Source organism: Falco biarmicus, chromosome 4 (genome assembly GCF_023638135.1).
Source record: "Falco biarmicus isolate bFalBia1 chromosome 4, bFalBia1.pri, whole genome shotgun sequence".
Taxonomy (NCBI): Eukaryota; Metazoa; Chordata; class Aves; order Falconiformes; family Falconidae; genus Falco; species Falco biarmicus.
The window spans coordinates 24,574,879-24,596,689 of record NC_079291.1 but is presented as its reverse complement, the minus strand read 5'-3'; the positions used below and the strand labels follow the sequence as shown (position 1 = coordinate 24,596,689).

At 43.7% G+C, this 21,811-nt stretch overlaps 1 protein-coding gene across 1 annotated transcript; it reads right to left on the bottom strand.

Annotated features, from left to right (window-relative positions):
* Positions 1-328: 328 nt before the first annotated feature.
* Positions 329-16,531, bottom strand: IGFBP3 (insulin like growth factor binding protein 3). The gene is made up of 4 exons (XM_056337148.1): positions 15,624-16,531; positions 11,623-11,852; positions 8,929-9,048; positions 329-2,669 (listed from the first exon to the last, which is right to left on the bottom strand). Exons 1-4 carry the CDS (start codon positions 16,006-16,008, stop codon positions 2,544-2,546), a joined length of 861 nt encoding a protein of 286 aa, XP_056193123.1. The 5' UTR covers positions 16,009-16,531; the 3' UTR covers positions 329-2,543.
* Between the last annotated feature and the right edge of the window lie 5,280 nt (positions 16,532-21,811).

Here is a 21,811-nt window from a genome sequence, read left to right as displayed (position 1 = left end):
TTTTAATGGTAGGGCAAAACATAAAAAGCTTAAAAACTTGACAAAATATACTAATCAGAAATACTGCCACAGCCTGTTAAAACATTTCTGCTTACTGGCAAAATGTGGCTTGCAAGGCAGCCATCTATCTTTTTTGGCAAGAAGCTTTTTTTTTTTTTTTTTTCTTTTCCCCACAAGGCTCACGAGATAGCAATTAAAAAAAAGCAAAATACTCATTTTCATGAATCCAACCCTTATTTTCTTATCTATGGTTACATGCCAAAATACTGCTGTATATATAACTTTATTCCCTGTGTGAAAGTATTTGAAAGGAACTGGTTTACAACTTAAAAAAAAAAAAAAAAAAGCCCAGCATTTTATTTTTTTGCCAACAAATCTTTGCAGGCATTACATTTGCATTAGCAGTAAAAATGTTGCAATAAATCTTCACCTCACAAAGCTTTCTGTAACCATCTGTCAGCAAATCTGCATTAGCCTGGAGTCAGCATCACTTCACGTATACTACTTTTTCTTACTCTAAGGTTAAATAATTTCAGTTTTAACAATGATTCGAACTCATTAGATAGAAATCAGGAAGATGTGCAAAATGCACAGAGGGCCACTCAGCTCATACATTTCATGGTAAGGCTTTCATCATCTGATTTATGGCCATCGGCTGCCTCTATGCCGGCAAGCCGCATAGCCAAACCCTTCCACGCCAAGAGTTCCAAGCCATTTGCCGGCAGGCAGGAGGGTGGCTGGAATCCATGGGGCAGGATAGGCACAGGCTCCTCAGCCCCATGGTGGTGTCCCCTCCCCGGCCCCACCAGCTGCAAACCCACTGACTGCCCCCAGTCTCCACAGAGCCCCCACCCCAACAGCAAATTACAGTGCTGATGGCTTCTTTTTGCTACAGTGACATCAAACATTTATAGTGACACATATAAGAATATATTATATATTTATATAAATATATAAAATATTTATATAAAATATATAAATAAATACATATACAAAATATGGCATTACTTTTCAGAGAGATGTTACATTTCACAGGCCACTTTTCCTTATCCACATTTCATCATCATACAGAATTTGTCATGAAGTTCAGTAAACAATCAGCCTCCAAAAACAGACTTGCCAAAGTCTTCCTTATGTGAAAGCATCGCATACCAGAACAAAACCGTATCACTTCTAATTAAAAGGACATCTATAACACCATGGCAGATGGTTTAAATATTTAAACCCAATGGTTCTTGTTCTATGCTTAGATGCAGGCAAATAATTTCTACCAAAGTCAACACAAGCAACAATTGTGTAGAGCATAAATGAAGTGCGTGGGTCTCGACACCCCGGTCCATGATCCCCCCCATGCTCATCGGCATAGTTTTAAACAGGGGTTCCTCATACAGAATATGTGCTTTGGTAGAGTGTACCATGACAACACAGAAGACGTACAGTTTTTCAAAATAAATAAGCAAATAGAAAGGGTGGTACTGTATTGGCAATTTTTTGTCCACGGTTATTCTATATTAGTGTGAGCAGGAAATGGAGGAAATGTTAAGCCCTGTTGCACAAACTGAAGCGAAGGACAGACAGAAAAATACTTTACTGAGAGCTTCAGTGCAACTGTTATCCTTTCCAGTGGCATAATTCAGTGATAGGTACATTAGGAATACCAATAAAATAATTAAAAATAAGAAAAAGAATTATCTTGGGCAACTGCAGTTATTTCCAATAACAAAACTTAATCTCTCCTGAAAACACCTCCTTCACTCCACAAATTCATTTCCGTTGCCTAGAATAGGTCAGTGTGTATGCATATGGATCTATACATATTTGTAAATCATTCCATACCCTTACTTTTTCTTGGCATACAGAAGTATACACTAGAATTATTGTGTAGTATTTGGTATTCACATGTTACATTTAAATAGTTTATTAAAAAACAATTATATTAAATACAGACTAACAGAATATTCATAATATATTTTACAGAAAAAATAGCCATGTCTTTATTTTAGAAATAAGTTTCTTTAAAAAGTTCTTTGAGATTTTTATAAAACTTTTACCCGTGAAGATAAGTTTCCCGTCAGACCTGTAAAAAAAGCTTAACTTTTAAATTCTTGTGGGTTTTTTCTTGTTTGTTTTTTTTTTTTCTTTAATACCTTTACAAGCTTACAATCTATAAATTCTTTAAAATAAGAAAACAAAACAGTATCTTTCGGGATCAAATTGGTCACAGGCCGTTCTTTAAAAAGTCAGTGGAGACTCCCTGAATCCATTCTGAAGTGCCTTTTGTTTTTCTCTCTCTGGGTATCAATAGTGCAGGTTTACGTGGGAATTCAGAGCTCCCTACACATGCTATAGGAAGCCCGACACAAGTCGGTGGCAGGGTGCAGCTGCAGCAGCATCCACAGAGGCTGCAACTCCCTATCTGCCACCGAAGGCAGAGCTCCTTACTCCACGCGCCAATGCAGTCCACAGTGTTTGCCCAGCCCCTCCAAGGTCTCTGCGAGGTCCAGCAGCCACGCACAGATGCCAGAAGAGCTGGCACTCAGACCTCATTTGCTTTCCAAGTTATAGCAGTGGACATCTCCTTTTCCCTTGCCATCATACCCGGGAAGCGGCTGTCCGTATTTATCCACACACCAGCAGTAACCTCTCTTCCGGCCTTTGGATGGGCGACACTGAAACGGAATAGGAGACCCAGTCAGCATTATTTTTCTTTTCTCCGCTCTTGAGTGTTATGTAGCAGGGATTCCTGCTCATTTGATGGCTGTACTTCCATATCCTGGCCATATCCAGAATCAAACAGAATGTTTATTACCACTACAATGTACTACAATTAAGGCTTACCTTCTCTGCCTATCAACCCCTTTGGGTCTAATTATTCCATTATATAATTGCTCTGAGAACTACCAGGAAACAGCCTCATGAACTACTCCCCGTTATATCAGGCAGCACAGTTGCCCCCTTTGAATACTGGGACCACCTGCAACAGTAGGGGCTGACAACCAGGACCCATCTTTGGAAAATAAAGTTAACAGATCTGTTCTACACTAAAGCACAGGTCTGGCAAAGACAGCCATTGCAGCAATAAATACCCTGGGCTTGCATCTGTCTGCTGGAGGAGTTTCCGTAATGTAGTTGACACTAACAGATACATAATCCTTCTGTAATGGAGTTATCACTTTAACAACTGCTAGGTGTACTAGAACTTTACATGTGTATTTTCTGATAAATAAGGTTGCTTATATACTAGTCTATAACCTATGTCAGCTTTAGAAGTTGCCTGGTGGAATCTGCCAGCAATGCTGACCAACCTGAAGCTACGACAGGCAACGACACTAAACCTCTTCAGAAAGAGCAATGCAGTAAAACGTATTATAAATTCTAGCAGGTACTAAGTAAATCATGCTCTCCCCAAGGAACCAAGAATGGTAAAAACTAAAGGAGATGACATGCTGCAGGCTGCACTCAGTATGCAACCCTGGGCAGTTACATACTGTGAACCCCTGGGACCTGCAAGGCTTGCACCCAGTTGGAAGACATGTGTCCCCAGAACAGAGATTACCTCACTAGGTATGCCATGGTCAACCTCACTGCCAAGACACAGCCCTCATGTCAGCTCAGGTTTTGAGATCTGGTGATACAGGATTTGCTCCAAATGTTAACAGACACAGCTGTTCAGTCAGGACAGACTTACAAAGAAGGCTGTGACACAAAGACACCTACCATTCCAAAGACTGAGGTTTCAGCTGTTGCGTCACCAGCATGAAGGGAGACAGGCTAGACTGAAGGCACTTAGGGCCCTCAGCACTGTAAAGGCTATCGTGCAAGCACAACAAATGCTGCCTCTGAGATCACACTCACAGCAATTCAAGTATTTCAGAGGTTCAGGCTGGTACAAGTCAGGTAAATTTTGCCGCTACCACTCAACTGCTTGTTCTCTAGAGTCTAACAGTTGTGTCCCCATCTCCCATGTGGGTGTATGGCAGCGGCTCACAAAGCCAAGTGTCTTTTCCCTGTGCAAGTACACAAAGAAACATCAAGTATGGGTTGGGCTTCACACGCTGCCCAAAGTGGGCTGACCCTTTCCATGTCTAGTTCAGGACCCCGGGTGAAAGGGTGCTATTTGAGACAGAACTGTGAATACGTGTCACTCCTGGGACAGCCTGCACCAGCACATTGGCCCCCGAGCCAACTCATTAGTGGCAGCACAGAATAGGGTAGACTGCCTTCACTAGAAACTTGCAAGAGTGATGGGAGCAGATCACACATTAGACACACATTTCTGAACAACTTTCCGTCTTGTTTATTTTAGAGTAAATGAAATAATGCTAATCACCGTAATGGCAAATTAATCTATCCTTGTGATATATTTGAGTAACAAACCCCATGCAGAAATAATACAGTGCCTCCGCGGCATTTGCAGTCCTTCTGCACTAGCCCTATGTAAATGGACGGCAGCAGGATGACAAGATCAAACTTAAGAGTATATATCAGCCTATTTTTAGGAGAGGGTGAAGAAGTTCAAACCTACGAAGAGAACAGCCACATTAATAATTTGCTAAACTACGTGGTTAGCTGCATTTGAGTTCTAGTTACCTGTTTGGCTGGTTTTCTGTACTAAATGTTAAGTTTTACAACTTACATTTATTGTCTGAAAAGCCTGACTAGGGCTTGCGTGTTACTCTCCAGGATTTCTGAGAATGGCTGCTCAAAGTCCAGTGACATCAGCGAGAAGTCTTCTGTCAAGTTTGGTGGCAACTGGACTGGACTCTAGCTTAAGTGGCATTAACATTTAGTGCCTTAATTTCTTCATGCTCAAAACTGAGGAATTCATGAACAGCAGCCTTTGCACAACTTAGATTTTACATAAAAGGAAACTGAGGCAGTAGTTCTTGAGTTGTTTTTCCTAAGAGATCAGGCACAGATGGAGCCTGAATTAGAGCACAGGGCTTCTGGCTGCCAGCCTGGTGCTCCGGCAGTGAAACTACACTTCTGCTAATAATAGTAACACAGCCTCCCCTTTTAGAAGTATGTTACACAATCTTGCTGATTCATAGGCTTGCATCACTCTCAAAACAAATGATCAATTAAAGTTATCTCATGTTGGTGGAGGTTTTGATTGCTTTTTAAAGTTGCATAATCAATTTTTGGAATAAGCTACAACATGAAGTTAAGACTTCAAGAACACCTTCCCTACTACTAATATTATTTTGATTCCTCTTGACGACACATTTGGAAAACAAAACCCTTAGATTGTTCTACAGCTGAAATAACACTCAGTGAGGAAACAATTTACCTTTTCCAATCTGCAATAGTGTACTACCTGCTCAGCCATGCTGCCCATAGTAAACCACTTCCAATTCAAAAATGATGCTCCTATTGTGAAGCAGCTAGCTTGCCCTACAGCAGCTGTGGGCAGCTCATATGGGAAAAAACCAGATATATTTATATATATATAATCTGCTCTTCTGCATTTTGTACTCCACATATATTTTAAGGCTGTGCCCAGCTCTTCCGTATAACTTCAGAAATCCAAAAAAGCTGGAAAACTGCCCAAGCAGTAGAGCCATTAATTACTTCTGATAGGAACACCAGCTGCCAGCTTCCATGCCACCTGCCCCTCTCCCTTCCACAAAGAAGTGCCGCAGAGGCATTTGTGGGGCACAGCAAAGCATATGGTATCCCATTGAATTCCCGGTCAGCCCAGAGGTCTCCGTGGAGCTACAACTGTGGTCTCCCGGAACAGACTGCAGACAGTACTGACATATACCGCGGGCCGTTTTGGCTCTCACCAAGCCCAGCTCTGTTTTCAGTGGAAAGATGCCAGCTCACATTTAGGTGAGTATCTAGCTCTGGTACACAAATATGGAGCAATTCTGGTAATTTCCCCATATAATAATTCTAATTTCATCAAAACCTTTTTTTTTCCTATGTTTGAAGCAGAAACATGCCTCTATCAATCTACTTCACATAAATATACCTATATACCACAGTTATATAGTACAACCTTGCACATGTTATTAAGACAATTCTGTATTTTAATGGGTCTGATTTGAAAGAAGTTGATATATAAACACAAGGTGTGAAGTATTTCTCACATTATATCCTGACAAATTTAAAGTTCTTAAAATTGTTTCACATACGCAAATTACTTCCTACAGTTGTTCCTGAAAAGTCAATTTCTAGATATCCACAAATGTCTTGGAAAATGACTGCTTCCAACTTGATGGGAAGAGTAGGTGACTAGGAAGGCAGAATATACTAATATGTGAAGCGCCTCCTGAAAGAGTTTTAATGGTTTCCAGGGTGATCATAATTTATCAGATTCCTGCTGTCACACACCTATCTATGTTATCCCAGGCAGTGGTTATGGCAGCTGCTTCCAGAATTAAAAATGCCTAGCTCACATGCCTTTGATGGATTTACTGTCTATTTCCTAACTTGTTATTCCAAATTTTGTTGTCATAACAGAATATAACTGAATTACAGATTGAATGCTGCTTATAATAGCAATGAAGGAAATTAGTAAAATACGCTAGCATTCTGTTAATGAGATTAGAGACCTGCTCACCATGCCGAAAATATCGGACCTACACGCTGATGCTCCAAAAAGAAAACCAAACATATTTGTTGCATTGCCTTGTGGACAGTGAATTCAGTCTGGACAGGACTCCTCACTTCTCAAACTGATACTTTTTTCTAGGAGTTAATTCTACGAGGGCAACTCAAATACATTATTTCTCGTTTGTATTTTATTCGTGTGAGAAGCAGCCTGTCTCTGTAAGCCCTACCTGTGAAGGCCTGCCCCTAGGGTTGACTGAAGTTCATTTACAGAAGCACTCCAACTGCATTTCATGTACAATATTTACTCATACAGGCTCCATTTGTGGGCATCTCCTACAAGCTCCCAAGTTGTCTCAGACTACCACTGAAACTACCAGACCTGTGTGAACTGGCACAACGCTTGACAAGGCTGGCCAGGTATGAAAGTGCCCCTTCATCCTGTGTTTGCTGACTGGATGGGCTGCTGCACATAAGCGCAGGAAGCTTTCCTAAAGCAGTTTGAAAGTCTCCTGGCAGCACAGACTACACAGAGGGCAGAAGCGTGTCTTTTCTCTGTACCAACACCTTACTCTCGTAAATCAACTTCCAGGTACAAAGACTAAGTAAGTGTATTACCTTTCTTTCTCCCTCCCGCCACCTCTGTATTTCCTTTTTTCTGCCTCAGTGGCAGAACTGACTGCACTTTAAAGTACAGTCATCCTTTAAAGGAAGGCACTTTAATACATGCTTACTGTGGATCTGATTTACTACATACACATGCCAGAGACCACGTGCAAACCACCACCTTTTTGCTGACGAAGCAAAAACCTCAGAGTCTGAAGACAGATGAAAGAAAGATCTACTGAACAAAGTAAATACCAATCTGCAGCCTTCTGTAATACCTAAGGAAGGACTACAGTACACTTGTGTGCCTTGAACACAGTTAAATGACGTGCTGTTACACAGCAGCTAAGCAAATGCTTTTAAGGCACAGAACACAGCCCTAGCCTCACTCAACGTAGCAATCAAGATGTATTTTCTGAACAAACACAGACCAAGATGCAAGCATTGCTCTCTGCTATTTTACACATGGCAGGACATGAATGACACCAGCTTCTCAAAACTCCAGACAACAAAAAGAAACTCTGTTCCTGTTCAGGAGTTGCGACCACCTGATCAAGGAAAAGTTGGCAAGATCAGCAGCATGAACCAAAGGTCAAACAGCACAGTTAACACTCAGCTGATGGCAGAAAGGAAGGCTGGAAACCTCACCCCTATTGCAAACACCCCACCTGACACTGCCAGCTTAACACAGAGCTCCAGGGAATATCCAAAAGGGAAAGACTGTTCCTAAGAAAGTTGGAAGCCAAAAAATGGAGAAATAGCATTCCTAAAATAAGGTTGCCTGGTTGGAGGTTGGCCTCTTGCTTCCAACCAACAAACCGTATCAGCTAGTAACAGAGTCAGTTGCTCCTTTGGTTACCAGGGACAGAGAGGCTGACTCGTGTAAACCCAAATGGGAGAGATAAAATGGTCCACAAAAAAAATCTGTCCTTACAGAGGGTCTGGACTTGAGGAAAATCTTAAAAGAAATCCCTGAATTCAGGAAATTTTGGAGTTATACCAAGAAACACACTTGGAGGTAGGTCATGAAATAAACACTGGAATGAGATGGGATGTGCACACCAAGCAAAGAACCTGGCACGTCTTGCACTTCCCCAAGTTACTGAACGAGCTCCAAGGGCAGCACTGAATGGAGAATGCTGCCCATAGCTCAACCTTACACAACTGAAGCATAAATACCAGCAGTTTAGGTCTGCATTTGTCAAGAAAGGTCACAATCCCAGAACCAAAGAGAGCTGAGAAGCCATATTCATTGTGGAGTAGCTACTAGATGTATCGCTTTCACGATAACATGACTTGGATTTTGGAAGCAATCTGTGTAGCACATGAAGGACAGATACATACCTTTCTCAAGTTCCCTTTTGTAATATGATCCAGTGCAGTTTTTCTAGGAAATCTCAAGCAGCTATTTACAATTCAAAGCATTGATCTATTGCAGTCATATGGTGATTGCAACATTAGCTCTGTGGGTTATTACAGAGGCACTGCTTTTTTTAAACCAAAGGGCATTAGTATATAGGACACCCGCCAACCCATGTGTGATTAGGTATGAAGTTTCTCAAATGAATCTGTTGTCATGACCAACAGAAAATAAAAACACTGTCCCCACTTGACAAGGTTCATCACTGTGGGATCAGGTCCTAAAACTGGAAGTGAACCAGTTCCTCTGTAAAATGATACATAATACACCTTACTGGAAAGATTCTTCAGGAAAGATGCAGTAAAGGTGAAGTGCGTTCACTGAAGTGATCAAGACTCTGTACTTACTTGCTTTTTCTTGTAGAACCCTTTCTTGTCACAATTTGGAATATGAAAGCCCCTGGGACTCAAGACATTCAGGATCTTTAGGTGGTTTAAAGTGTCTTCCATTTCTCTACGACAGGGACCCTGTTAATGAACACATTTTAGAAAACACAGGTGAAACTTCATTCCCCAAATACCATCTTTTGCACTAGAGTTAATAAATCTTTAAAGGACAAAAAGCACAAACCCAAGCAAGTCCATTAAAACAAAGAGATGGCTCAATACGTCAAAAGATGGACCATTCACAGATGGTCTTTCTGCTTTATTCAGGATAAACCTATTTCTAAACACTGTAGGCCCTATGCTACGCTGAGGCAGGCTGGCATTTCCAGTTGAACTCACAGCCACATATACCTACGGCAAGGCTTAACCAGTATGTAAATCAGTCACATATAACAGGTTTGGAAAAGCTGCCCTTGTACCAAGCAGGAAACAAAGGTAGGCAAGCAACTGGAAATACACCACGTGGTAGGTTTTCCCTAATACCATTTTATTTTTGTGGTTCTGCTGGATTTAAAAGCCTAAATGAAATGAATTTAACTGAGAACAAGTAGTTTGGTTTAATGTATATGTAAAAATATTGCAACTTTGGACAATTCCCAGTTTCAACTGGACCAAAGGGATGTGGCCACACACAGGAACGGCTGCACACAACAGTCTCATCAGATGTCACTTTTTGCTTCGCTTTCTCCATCTACAAAGGGCTGACAATAATGTAGAGGTTTAGCTTTAGGACAATGAGCCAAAAAGAACTTCCAGAAGCACTTTTAAGAGCATTTCTCAAACACCAACTAATTATTTCTCACTGCAGCCCTTTAGGGTAGGGAGTAAAGCATCACAAGCCCCACTTTGCAGTCAGAAAACCAGGAGCGAAGTTCACGTTTTGCCAGAGGCCAAGAAGGCAGTCAGTGTCAGCAGTGGGATCAGGATTCCCTGTCTCGGCACACTGCTGACTAGGTTCACCAGGCCACTTCTTCAGCAGAGACCCGAAAAAATTCCTTTGCATGGCTGTACGGGTTTAAAATGTTTAAGGTGCTGTATCAACACAAAGACTCATTTGGTGCAATTTTTAATTGATGAAGTAATGACATATATACTTTCAAGTGGTAATTGTAATAGTTTGCTCATGTAAAGTGCCCTTCATGTCTCTGAAAACATACAGACTCTACAGCTATACTGGAGTTTAAGACTGATTTTTTTGGTTAACAAAGACCTTCACTGCTGCTTTCATATGTTTTCTCTCAGTATCAATCTCACACGCTCAAAACATGCACTGTAAATTGCTGCTCTTATTGGCAGTTCCTTAGCAGAAAAAAACAAAAAAAAAAAAAAAAAAGAGAGAGAAAAAGAAACTGCCCAGACATGCTGACCACAAATCCCACACATGCAAAGATTTGGTCCCCAGTTTAGGCCTACAAAAAGACTGACAAAAGATCAATGGCTTTTTTTTAATTATTATTTTGAAGCAGGCTTCCAAAGTCAGAGACATCAGTATCAGAAACTAACATGCAGACACAGCTAGAAGGTCATTTGGTGTCAAAGGCATCTGTCCCCGATGGACTTATTTCTGGTTCTTGCAGACACCAGCAGCCTTGGTAAGTTGGTGCGCCTTTGTTTGCAGGGCCCAACTACCACATAAATAAAACATTTATCCTAGTTAAAAGCAGGACCTTATTTTTCCTCAGAGCTACCAAAGTTCATTCTTTTACTGTACCGTAGGCAGTTTACTTCACATTTTTGGGAGGAGGATGCGCGAGAAGGCAGATACTGAAGTGTTTTTACTAGATGGCTGGACATCAGTGAAACTGAACATGCAGCATTACCACCCTTGCTGTGTTAACTTGGAGGCCACAGTCTCTTCAGACACAGCTCTCCACCTTATACAGGTTTTAAAACTTCCTTTTGCAGACGGGAAGCCATGTCTGGTTTCACCACAACCATTATGATGAAATGCCAAAGTACATCCAGACAAATTTTTCAGGCCACCTAGCACAGACACAAGGATTATCTGTGTTATCAGCCAGGACGTCCATGAAGAGGAATTATTCTCCCCTCATATTCACCACACTCCAGCTGCCCTGCAGATCCACTGGGCAAGTAGGAAGCAACGGCAGCTCCTGTGCCTGTGAGCCTTTACATTTCAGCAGTGGTACCAACTGACAGATGCAAGTGGATGTGGTGTTCAGCACATCATACAAACAACGACTGATCAGTCAAGATCCTAATTCTCAACCCTAAGTTCACCTCCCTTGATTTGCGCCGTGGAGCATGAGCCACTACACTATTGCAACCCAGTAATGCTGCTTCCAACCAAATTTGATGATGGTATCAAACCTGACCCAAGTCCATTTGCAAAAACATGTGGTAATTACAGGGGGGAACAAGAACTTTCAATCTCCAAGAAGTGACTTTGTGAAAATCATAATTTTATCAATTGCATTAGGCCCCATGCTTTCTGAACATCATCTGCTCAGTCTGCCAATTGTCTGCATTGGCAGATCCAATAGTTTTACCAGTTAAACAGCCAGAATGCCCTAAATGGCTGCAGCAGTTACCACCATTTACTTACTTAATGTCATATGCACAACATACACATATACACACACGCATGAACACACACATGCTGGGAAATGCCTTTCCCTTTACTAAAGTACTTACATATTCAGTCTCTTGTTTGGATTCAGAAGAGAAATTCAGTGTATCTGTACTCTGCGAATCATATTCCACTTTATAGCGCTGTGTATTTTTGGCTTGCACTTTCCTGATGATATCTATTTTGATGTGTGGTGGATGAGATTTGGAATCTGGCACCCTGTGAGAGTTTGGGATGGCCTGATTTTCTGTGCTGCTGGTACTCTGGTCGTCTTCTTCTGAATCACTGGAATTTCCTTCAAGAAGAACAAATGCAGTGGAGAAACAACATTAATCAGCTGCCAGCTGCATCTGGAGGGGCAACAAGCCACTAGATTAGCCTATGTGCCTAATTTTCTGTTTACAAGATAGCAATATAGAAAAAGATTTAACAACTTTGCATTCTGCATGCATTAGCACCTTTGTTGCCAAGTCAGGACTTCTATAACTGAAGCATCCCCTTGCTCCCGGCAGCCTCACAAGGTGCCCCACCGCACCGTCCGTGCCAGCTGCCCAGCACCTGACCATTAGCTAACCTCCACCTACTGCAAGCCCACCGTCTGGGGTTGTGGACCCACTGTCCGGTGCCCCCTGAAGTCCTGTCTGGCAACAGGAGGGGCAAGGTCTGCACAGCATCCCCCTCCCTGGGCCGTGGACCTACCCCTTCTGCGGCTGCTGACCCACAGCTGGTTTAACCCACTTCAGATAAACACAGCTGGCCTGGGTGACTTATGGGCTGTCGTGCAACTCTCTCTTCCCCAGCATGGTAATTTTATTTTATTTTTTAAAAGAGGCATTAATACCATAATTCTACCACACTGAGTGTCATGGCTTTAGCTGCCTATTTTTACCACTCTTTCTTTCTTAATTTTATCCAATATACAGAACAGGAAAGAAAAAAAAAGAAAAAAATACCACCCAGCATGTTTTCATTCTTCTGCTATTAAAATCAGAAACATTTCTAAGTGTACAAAATAAATTTTAAAGGTAGTGGCCAGAAAAATGCCATTCATTCTGTAATGGTGTCACAGGACAAACATTGGCTTTCATCACAAGCTTCAAAAAATATTTTCTCTTTAAATTGCCATCCACAAAAATACAGGAGAAGAACATTTTTCCAAAATACTGCGTAAGCCCAGTGTTCCCATACCTTCCGAGGTATTTGTCTACACTGCATTTCTCCCTCTTCAGAGACTCCTGCAGTGTAACTGTAACTGTCTACATTTCCTCCAGGGAATTTTTCAAGTTTGGATACTCCTATCAGCAAAGTAGCCAAGTCCCACTAGCTGCTGCCTTGGCTGCTGGCCACCTTTTTTTTTTTGTTTGTTTGTTTTAAAGAAATCATATTGCAAGTGCATAATGATAACTGATGTGCAAGGAACATCCTGGAAATCTGTATTAAAGTTATACTTGATAGCTCACTGAAAAAACACAAAAGAGAAGAATTTCAGTGCTAAACCTGCAAGCCCATGATCACGTAGCCCATTGAGTCTAAATACTTCAACATAAGCATTACAGTGGCACTGCCAATACACAGGTCCAGAAGAGGAACACTGAGAAAGGATCCAACCTAACATCTTGGTACCAGTGGTTTTAGTGTAGCCACTGCTGGCAATAGACATAATTTGACCAGGAAAATCCAACTCCCAGTGCAAGTGAATTAAGGAAGTTTAAGTCATAAGTCTAAATTTCCTGGCTTTTGTGGGTTTAACTCAGACTCTCAGTGGTATCTGAACATATTTTTGGTGGTTTAATGTCCTGTTTTTAAACAGTGGTATTTTTTTTCCCACATTCTCAATGAAGTTTGCAAGAAATGACACAATAAAATGTTATAAACTTGAGTATCCTAAGTCTCCTACGCCTACTATGTTTTCTGCAATCAGCCCAGTTCATCAGTTAGCCTCCTCTACCAAAAATAAGGAGAAAATATTCTTGAAATGCATTAATTACCAGGCTGGTCATTTCAGTTTAAATAGGCCATCACGTTTCAATAGCACTTCTTACTCTTCAATTTGGAACAGTGGTAATGCTACATTTTAAACTGTAAAGCATATTTGATTAAGTCAGTTTCACCAGACTTGGTGCTGTCTTAGATTTACACCCTGGTAACAGAAACAAATCTACTACCAGAATTACTTGCTTTCTTAAAAAAAAAAAAAAAAAAAAAAAAAAAAAAAAAGAGATCAGAAGGGTTGCACATGCACACTACTCCTACTTAACACTTTCATGTCCACAAAAATCCTGAACTGGAAAGTAAGTCAGTGGCCTGCTAGGGTGGTTGTTAAGAGGTAACATACCCCACCCCATACCGACTTCTAGCAATTTCTGTAAACTAGGAATGACAAGCATAGCATGTGATGCCAGCCCTGGCTGTGTGTGAGGGAGATGGTGGGAATCTGCTCGGGGAACGTGCCTACCCGGGAGCACTGGATTTAGAGCTGGAAGTGGAGCAGTCCCCACGTGGAGGTGGGCACTACATGTCACACTGCTTCAGCGCACATCCTTCTGGTACCCCAGGTTTGCAGCCTTCACCCCTTGAACGTGAACTGTAAGGTTCCTACTTTGTGCTTTTTAAGGAGTCAAGAGTTCCTACTGATTTCATAACTGGAGTTCTCCCTCAGCCAAGAATGCAGAAACGAGAACAGCATTTTGACTATTTAGGCTGAAAATGGAGAGGTTTCCAGCCAAGTACAGCTCTGCCTTCCCCTTTCCCTTCTATAACAGCCACTGCAAGCGCTACCCACCCCCCACCCCAAACAACACCAACCCCCAAATCCGGAAGAGACACCCCTCGTTCCCAATTCATGGGAAGGATGGCTATGCAGAGCCAAGTTAATGTGATGACGGAAGCTGCTCCACGTTCCAATGGGATTCAGAACTTCAGCGAGTACCTCTGAACTCTCATTCAAACGGTCACTGCTTGGGAGCAGCACGTGAATCCCCATGGTAAGGCACACCGTGAGAGCAGCACATACATACTGATGGTAAGGCAGCTCTGCTCCCCGCAGCACCCGTGCCACTTCCTCAGCTGAGGAGCAGCCAGCCAGGGAGTCTGCAACCCAGCTGAAAAACTCCTGGCTTTTGAAAAATGCAAACAGTGGAAAGCCTTCTGACACTTTTCTATTAAATAAATGTTAACATACTTGCTGTTGGTTAGCAAACAGTTTAATGAAATGTTTGCACAGAGGGACTGTGCTTTCTTGATCTGTATCCCAAGTTTCCCTGTCTTAAGTTTCCAAACGCGCACGCTAACAGAACTTTTTCCAGCTGTCCCTTCCTCTTCAAACAAAACCAAACCCGCTCTGTGAACGTCTCATTTACAAGGCATGTAAGAGGTACGGGAAAACTTCGTTTCACCAAAGATTTGCAGTGCAAGCAAAAAAACCCAACGTCCTCTTAAACACTGCTGTGCAAACGCTTTGCTCGGAATAACCACCTTCCCGGGCCAGCGGAATATTTAACTCCTTTTTTTTTGTTGCTCCCCTCACCCCGTGCTTAGCGCTGTCCTGACCGAGCCACGATGCAGCGCAGGGCTCAGCCCACTCTCCCCAGTTTTTTCGCACTCTCTTTCCAGGAACGCGGGGGACAGACCTCCCTTCCCCCCACCCCCACCGGCCTGGCAGTCCCCCGCACTGCGCAACCCTTCCCCACCCCCTCGATGTTTATTTTTTTTAATTAAAAAGAGCAACTCTGCCTCTTTTGCAAAGAGCTACTTCATAGCGTCGGTGTGGGAGAAAGTAAACGTGTACACAGCAAAGGTGCGAGCGGTACATCTGCCATTCCCCGGGCGAGAGCCGCCCTCCACAAACAGCCCAGCCTGGGCTACGTGGCTGCCGGAGCCCGGAGCAGCCCCCGCCGGCGGGGGGTCTTTCCGGAGAACCCGGCCCGCAGCAAGCCCGCCCCCCATCCCCCCCTTCCTGCTGCGTGCAGCTGACTTAAGTTAGAAAAAGACAAAAAAAAAGAACAAAAAAAGGCAAGGAAAGAGCGGAGGCGGCGCGCAGCCAGGCGACCCCCCGCAGCCCTCTTACCTGCAGCGTGCGGTCCCGGCAGCAGGAAGGCCCGCAGCCTGCCGCCCGCCGTGCCGTTGGTGCACAGCCCGCGGCCCTCCAGCAGCGCCTGCAGCGGCCGTGCCTCCTCCCTCCGCGGCTGGCAGCTCAGCCCGGCCCCGCAGCGCTCCGTGTAGATGCCGCAGGGCTGCCCCGGCCGCAAGGCGCAGGTGAGGCAGCACCCGCAGCCCGGCTCCCGCACCCTCTCGGCGCAGTCCGGCTGCAGGGGCTTGCACTGCTGCAGCGCCCGCGCGTCGCAGGGCTCGCAGCGGACCACCGGCCCCGCCAGCGCCGCCGCCGCCCGCCGGCCCAGCAGCGCTAGCGCCGCCGCCGCCACTGCCCACAGCACGCCGGGCCGCGGCACCATGGCAACCGGCGGAGCGCGGCGGGGGGGCGCCAGCAGCGCCCCCGCGCAGCCCCGACGCGGGAGGGGGCTGCGGGAGAGGAGCCCGAGCAGCGCGGGCAGGCAGCGCAGCCCGCACTCGCCGACCCCCGGCAGCCGCCTGCGCTTAGTCACATAAAAGGTTGCAAGAGCTCGCTTGCAACAAAGGCAACTTTTTCCTTCGCCCTCCCCACTGCTCCCTGCAGAGCGCCTGAATCACTCAGCTCGGCGCTGACTTTTTTTTGCCACATACAACACTGAGGGGGAGAAAAAAATTCGTAAAAGAATTCGTAAAAGTAAATAAATAAAAAAAAAAAAATCAAAAAACCAAGCCCAGACGGTCTGAAGAAAACTTGGTCCAAAAACGCTTAAGAAAGGAAGAGAAAGAGCGGAGCAGGGGAAAAGAGGAGGAAAAAAATAAATTAAGAAAGCAAGGTTCCCTTCTTTTTATTCTCTTTGCCGCCTGCCGTCCGCCTCCACTCCACTCTGCGCCCATCTGTCTCGTCGTGTCGCCCGGGCCGCCCTATATAGCGCGGCGGCCGGCGGCCCGCCCCGCGCCATGAATAACGCGCGGCGCGGCGCGGCCGGGGAGCGCCGGCCCCCGCCGCATCCAGGTTTCGGTCACGGAGGGCTGGGGGGGGGGCGCGGGGGCGGTGCGGGGGGCGCGGCGGTGCCGGGGGGTTATGGGCACTTCTTAGGAATCAGCTGTGAGGGGTGAGGCTCTGGGGAGAGGGGCATGTCGTGCGCCCTTTGTTCCAGGGGAAAAAAAGCGCTGCGTGCGTGTGTCCGCGGGTGTTGGATGCTCGCGGCTGTTTCCGTGGCAGCGGGGAGGGCGAGCCCAGCCGAGCCCAGCGAGCCCAGCCGGCGTGGGGTGCCCCTGCTGAGGGTCCCGCCCGCGCCTCTGCGCGGCGTGGGGGAGCCGTGCCTTCGCTCGCACATACACGCAGGTTCGGGACGTACCTTGGGTTTACGGCGCACATGACAGCGACGTTTCCGAGGGAGGTGGGGAAGGGGACGACGATGACGGGGGATGGGACACGTATATGCACGCGCACGCACGCACACTGGCTTTGACACTTTTGCACAGGCGTTGCACTGCAGCGCAGGGCTCGGGCCGTGTCGTGCCTCAGCCTGGGGCATGTGCCTCCGCTAACTACCTTTTTAAAGTGTTTTCTGAACTCTTAAAACTTTTTCCCTGCCCCCAGAAGAAAACGGTTTCCATTGCAACCTCCTCAAAAACGTAGGAAAGCCCACCCCAAACGTGAGGAACCCCAGCAGCGAGACCCTCTGTCGGTCCTGCACAATGCACGTGTTTGTGTTCTGCTCGCAGGCACCGCCAATTCCACCCCCTTCTGCTGGGTGTATTTTGCTCCCCCTCTTAACATTGGCAGAGAAAATCTGAATCTGCAATGCCAAAATTTGTGACCATCCTTTCTGAGCCCCTCCTGCCAGCTAACGTAGAAGGGGATGGTGAGGTGTAATGCGTAGACATATTTGGTGTTTCAGCTGTAGGAGCCCACTCCTCGTGCAAAATAAAATCAATAATGCTTGCAGATACTGACTTGTACCAATATATTCCACCGTGGGAATGATATGAGCCAGACCATTGCTGTTTTCAACCCCTTCAGCATTAACACTGAAGCTCACCTTCCAATAATTCATCAGCTGTTCATGTGTCTAAATTCAAGTGGAAGAGTTGAGTATATATGTTATCGCTCAACATACTGGCTACGATACTGTGAATCTCGAAAACTGCACGTGTTACAAATCCAGTCTTTTTAGATAGTTCGGTTTGTTTTCCCTGTTCCTTATTCAGTAATGATCCCTTTCAGATATCATCTTGAAAGAGGCATCGTACCTGGCAGGGCAAAAAAGAATCTGATTCTGTGTCTGAAGAACGTGGTGCAAGAGTAGACAGAGACTTTTCCTCGGGAAATGATAAGATGTGTTGGAAGAGAGATCAGCCTTGCTTAATGTCCCGACTAGTGCCTGCATCAAGGCTTTTCAGCCTTTTGTCCTTTTGGTCATTTTGTTAACTGACCAAAAGAGGTCGCAGGTTGTCCAGGATTGAATTCCAGACTCTCTCTGTGGGAGCCCATCTACAAAGGAGGGATTGATCAAGCACAATGTACTGCATGTTTGGTTTCAGAGTTGGGTTTGGTTGGTGGTGTTTTGGGTTTTTTTTGGGGGGGTGGGTGGGTGTTGAGACTATTGCAGGAAAGCTTACTGTTACCTTTTCATTTTACTTTGGTTTTAATAACTGTTTATAGTCTAAAAATCTTTGGGATTGTCTGGCAGCAGTGTATCAGGAGAACTCGGATTAGGTCTGGCGTGAAGAGGCAGCCTTCTTTCTGCTCTAGCAGCAGCACGGTAGAGTAGCACTGTACGCTGTATGTATGTGGGCATCTTGTCAGTTGGGGTGAGCTTTTACAGCATGCTGCTTTCAAAACTGAAACGGTAATGCAAGGGAAATGCTGAGAGAGAACATGAGTAACATGGGGCAAGGGGAATCGGAGGACAGAAGGAATGAAAGAGTGCAACCCTTTTGCTTCACCCGTCGTAGACCTCTTACTTACACACTAATACCAGTGTAACTTGTATTTGAAACTGTGGATCAAATACAAAACAAACGTTTTTATCAAGTTGGAATTTGGTTCCCACCATCAGAAAGACTTTTTTTTTTCTTCCTCTTCTTTCTTTTGTAACATTCCATGAACTTTTTGGTGCACCACTTTGAAGCTCTATTAATAAGGAGATATTTGCAATGTCACCAAATAAAAGTGGTCCTTTTTTTTTTTTAATACACAACTGTGTATATGTTTTTTAAATACACAATTGTATATATATTTTAGTATACATTTTTCAATAGCATCAGCCAAGGTTAATGCAACATCAAGGTACTTCGAATAAAAAGCACTCCAAATGGAAGACTAACAGTGCCAAAGGTGTGGCTGAATCACCTTTGCAGTGAGCAGAAAGCCAGTATGTGTCAAAGATCAGGTCAGCCTAAGAGCTTTTGCTAAACAATTAGCTGTTTGCACTGTCTTAACCAAGGGGCACTGCATTATAGTGCATTTATATGAACGACAGAAATTTGGTTCAATGTATCTGAAAAGCCCAATAAGAGATTTATAAAGAAAAAAACTACACACCTATAGCTAACAGCTGAACTACCCTTACTGTAGTAGCTGAACTACTAAGGCTAAACCTTAGTAATATCGGTGGAATTATTCTATGTGGACAAGGCCAAGGGCTCAATGCGCAATGTAGCAATGTTTATAAGACTGTACCAGATCTGAACTTCCACACTTACGTTTACTATTTATTCTAGAGGCTTTGCAATTTTTTTCCTGTTTATTCAGTTTTACTGGGAGGAGAGGAAGAGACAAAAGCCATGTAGGGTTATACTGAACCTCTACAGTCAGTTCTAGACTGATGAAGACCAGATGTAGATGGAGAGCAGAAGAGGAACAACTGAAAGGCTCTGTGCTTCAGACAATCTCACATCCTCCTCCCATTGCTCTAGAGAGTGAAAGAGTAATTTATGGAATCTCAGAAAGGATGCACTTTATTTCCCCTTCCACTTTATCCTCGCATCTCTTTCATATTCAGCACTCTTGCTCTCTTCTCTGGTGTGTTAGCTGAACTCATAACTTTTGTGCACTTGTTTATCGGAGGCTGTGTTTGCTACAAGGACAAGATATGGGAACCAGACTTGTGGTTGAAGTAGCTCTACTTTCTGCTGCATGGTCACATTACATTTTGGAGCAATCCAGATTTTGTAGAGTAGTTCCATTGTATTGTCAATTTCACTGTCAAGAATGTGAGCTTCCCTATATAATACCTTTTTAAAAGAACTTGTGAAATTTTGGAAGTCTTTTCCTTTTCCAGACCAAAAAATACCCTTTGCAGAAGTCTAGAGATACATAGCACATCTTGGGTTGAAGGCTGAATCCACATTTGCAAAGTGTCCTTTAATCTGGGTGTCTCTGCTCTTCTTTTTGCAGACTTTGGAGTTTTAGGTACAAAAAACTTCTATAGTCAGCAGAAAGTAGGATTTCTTCAATATGCTCTTGTTTTTCAGAGGAAGAATATTCAGATTTACAATGAAGTCAGTTGATATAATACAAACTTTAAACTTAATTTAAATGATACTTTCTAGATCATGGTTTGCACAAAGGCAAGGATTAAGATCTCAGCATTATTTGTCACCTGTCTGTTAAAATGTAGTTTAATGAAACTTTCCTGCAGAACTGTTCAGGGTTTTGGGCTAGACATGAACATCTCAGGTGTTTTCCGGCTCCCCCCCTCTTAAGCATGCAGTCTTAACAAAGTAGAAAACTGTACTGGATTCCTCACACACACCACCCTGTGCTGCTTGTCTGAAGACGGCAATCTGAATACAGTGTGGCAGAACAAATGAGAACTGAATTTGGAAGCAGATAAAATTTGGAAACCAAAGGAGAAATAACAAATCCTTTGATGGGCAGTCAACTGAGCTGAGACATTTTACACATTAGGAAAGACTTTTGAGAGTTTGTCCCTTTCTTTGCTACCAGAGGCATACATAATGAAAGGACATTTATTGATGGTATTACAGAAACAATTACCAAACACTTCCCTTCATCAGTTGAGGCATCTTGTTAACCATAATAGAAGAAGCGAAGATAGCTGATAGGCTTCATATTACAAAGCACTTACCCAGAAGGGTGTTCATCTCCTGTATGTACTAGGTAGACATTATATAATGTGTCATGGCAATAAAAATCTTGCAGAATTTGAAGAGAATGAGGGTGCAAGGGGGAGGAGGGAGGGAATAAAGAAAAAGTCTGGCTTTCAGGACTTCTTCATAAGAAGAGAGGAGATTGCTGCTGGACCAGGTGTTCTCCACACCCACACTGCAGCCAGCAATCTGGCTATTGTGCAAGTTCCAAAATGCAGGTGTCATAAGAGGTAAAAGCAGAAATGCAGCTGCTTCAAAACTCTACAGTCTGCTGGAGCTAGATTTCCTGACACATTTAAACTTCTGTTTGCAAGTAAATAAAAAAAAAAATCATGTAAAAAATCTCACTGAGGTGTTGAAGTGGAAAGATAAGTCATTTTGGATTACTCAGACTGCAGCTGAGACTGGAATGCATGGAGAACTGACCTTCTTTATGTTTATTTGATTTTGAATGAATACATTAAGTTTTAGGTCATTCTGTAAATTAGTGGATCATGAACATAACTCATGTTAAGGTGGATTTATATACCATCAAGGCTAAGACAAAAGGTATGAGAAAATATGTGAGAAATTAACTTAGCACGAGCTTATTTTCTTTATTCACCAATCCCATCCCTTCATGACGCTATGTTACAGAACAATAGTTTCTCACTATATTTATCAGGTACCATATATATTGCATATATTTAAAAAGGCAGTAATTCTAATGCCCACAAGTCTAGATGCCTTGCTACCATGTGGCCTTCAAAATGAGTCACAAAGAAAAGACACTCTTAAAAACTTTGCAGGATATAACTTGAGCAAGAAAAATACAGAGTTGTAAAATCATGTCACAGGCTGGTGTTAGAGCTAAAATGCTGTGAGTTCTGTTGAGAAGTCTCCCCTTACCAAAACGATGACGTTTTTCAGGGCAGTCTGTGTGCTAAGGAGGATAGATGAAGTCCACTGTTTTAGTTACCCAAGCTAAAATCACACAAGTTTCAACCATTTCCAGCTGAGAATGGCATCTCTAACATCCTATACATTGCTGTAGTCATTGAACTTTTGATTGTAAATTGGCAGGTT

Bases quoted from the DNA above. Each gene is read 5' to 3' on its own strand.
- IGFBP3 (XM_056337148.1), bottom strand. From the start codon at position 16,008: ATGGTGCCGCGGCCCGGCGTGCTGTGGGCAGTGGCGGCGGCGGCGCTA. The intron at 11,853-15,623 runs GTAAGAGGGCTG...TTCTTCTTGAAG, and splicing joins GCCGGGACCGCACGCTGCAG to GAAATTCCAGTGATTCAGAA. The intron at 9,049-11,622 runs GTAAGTACTTTA...GTTCATTAACAG, and splicing joins CCAAACAAGAGACTGAATAT to GGTCCCTGTCGTAGAGAAAT.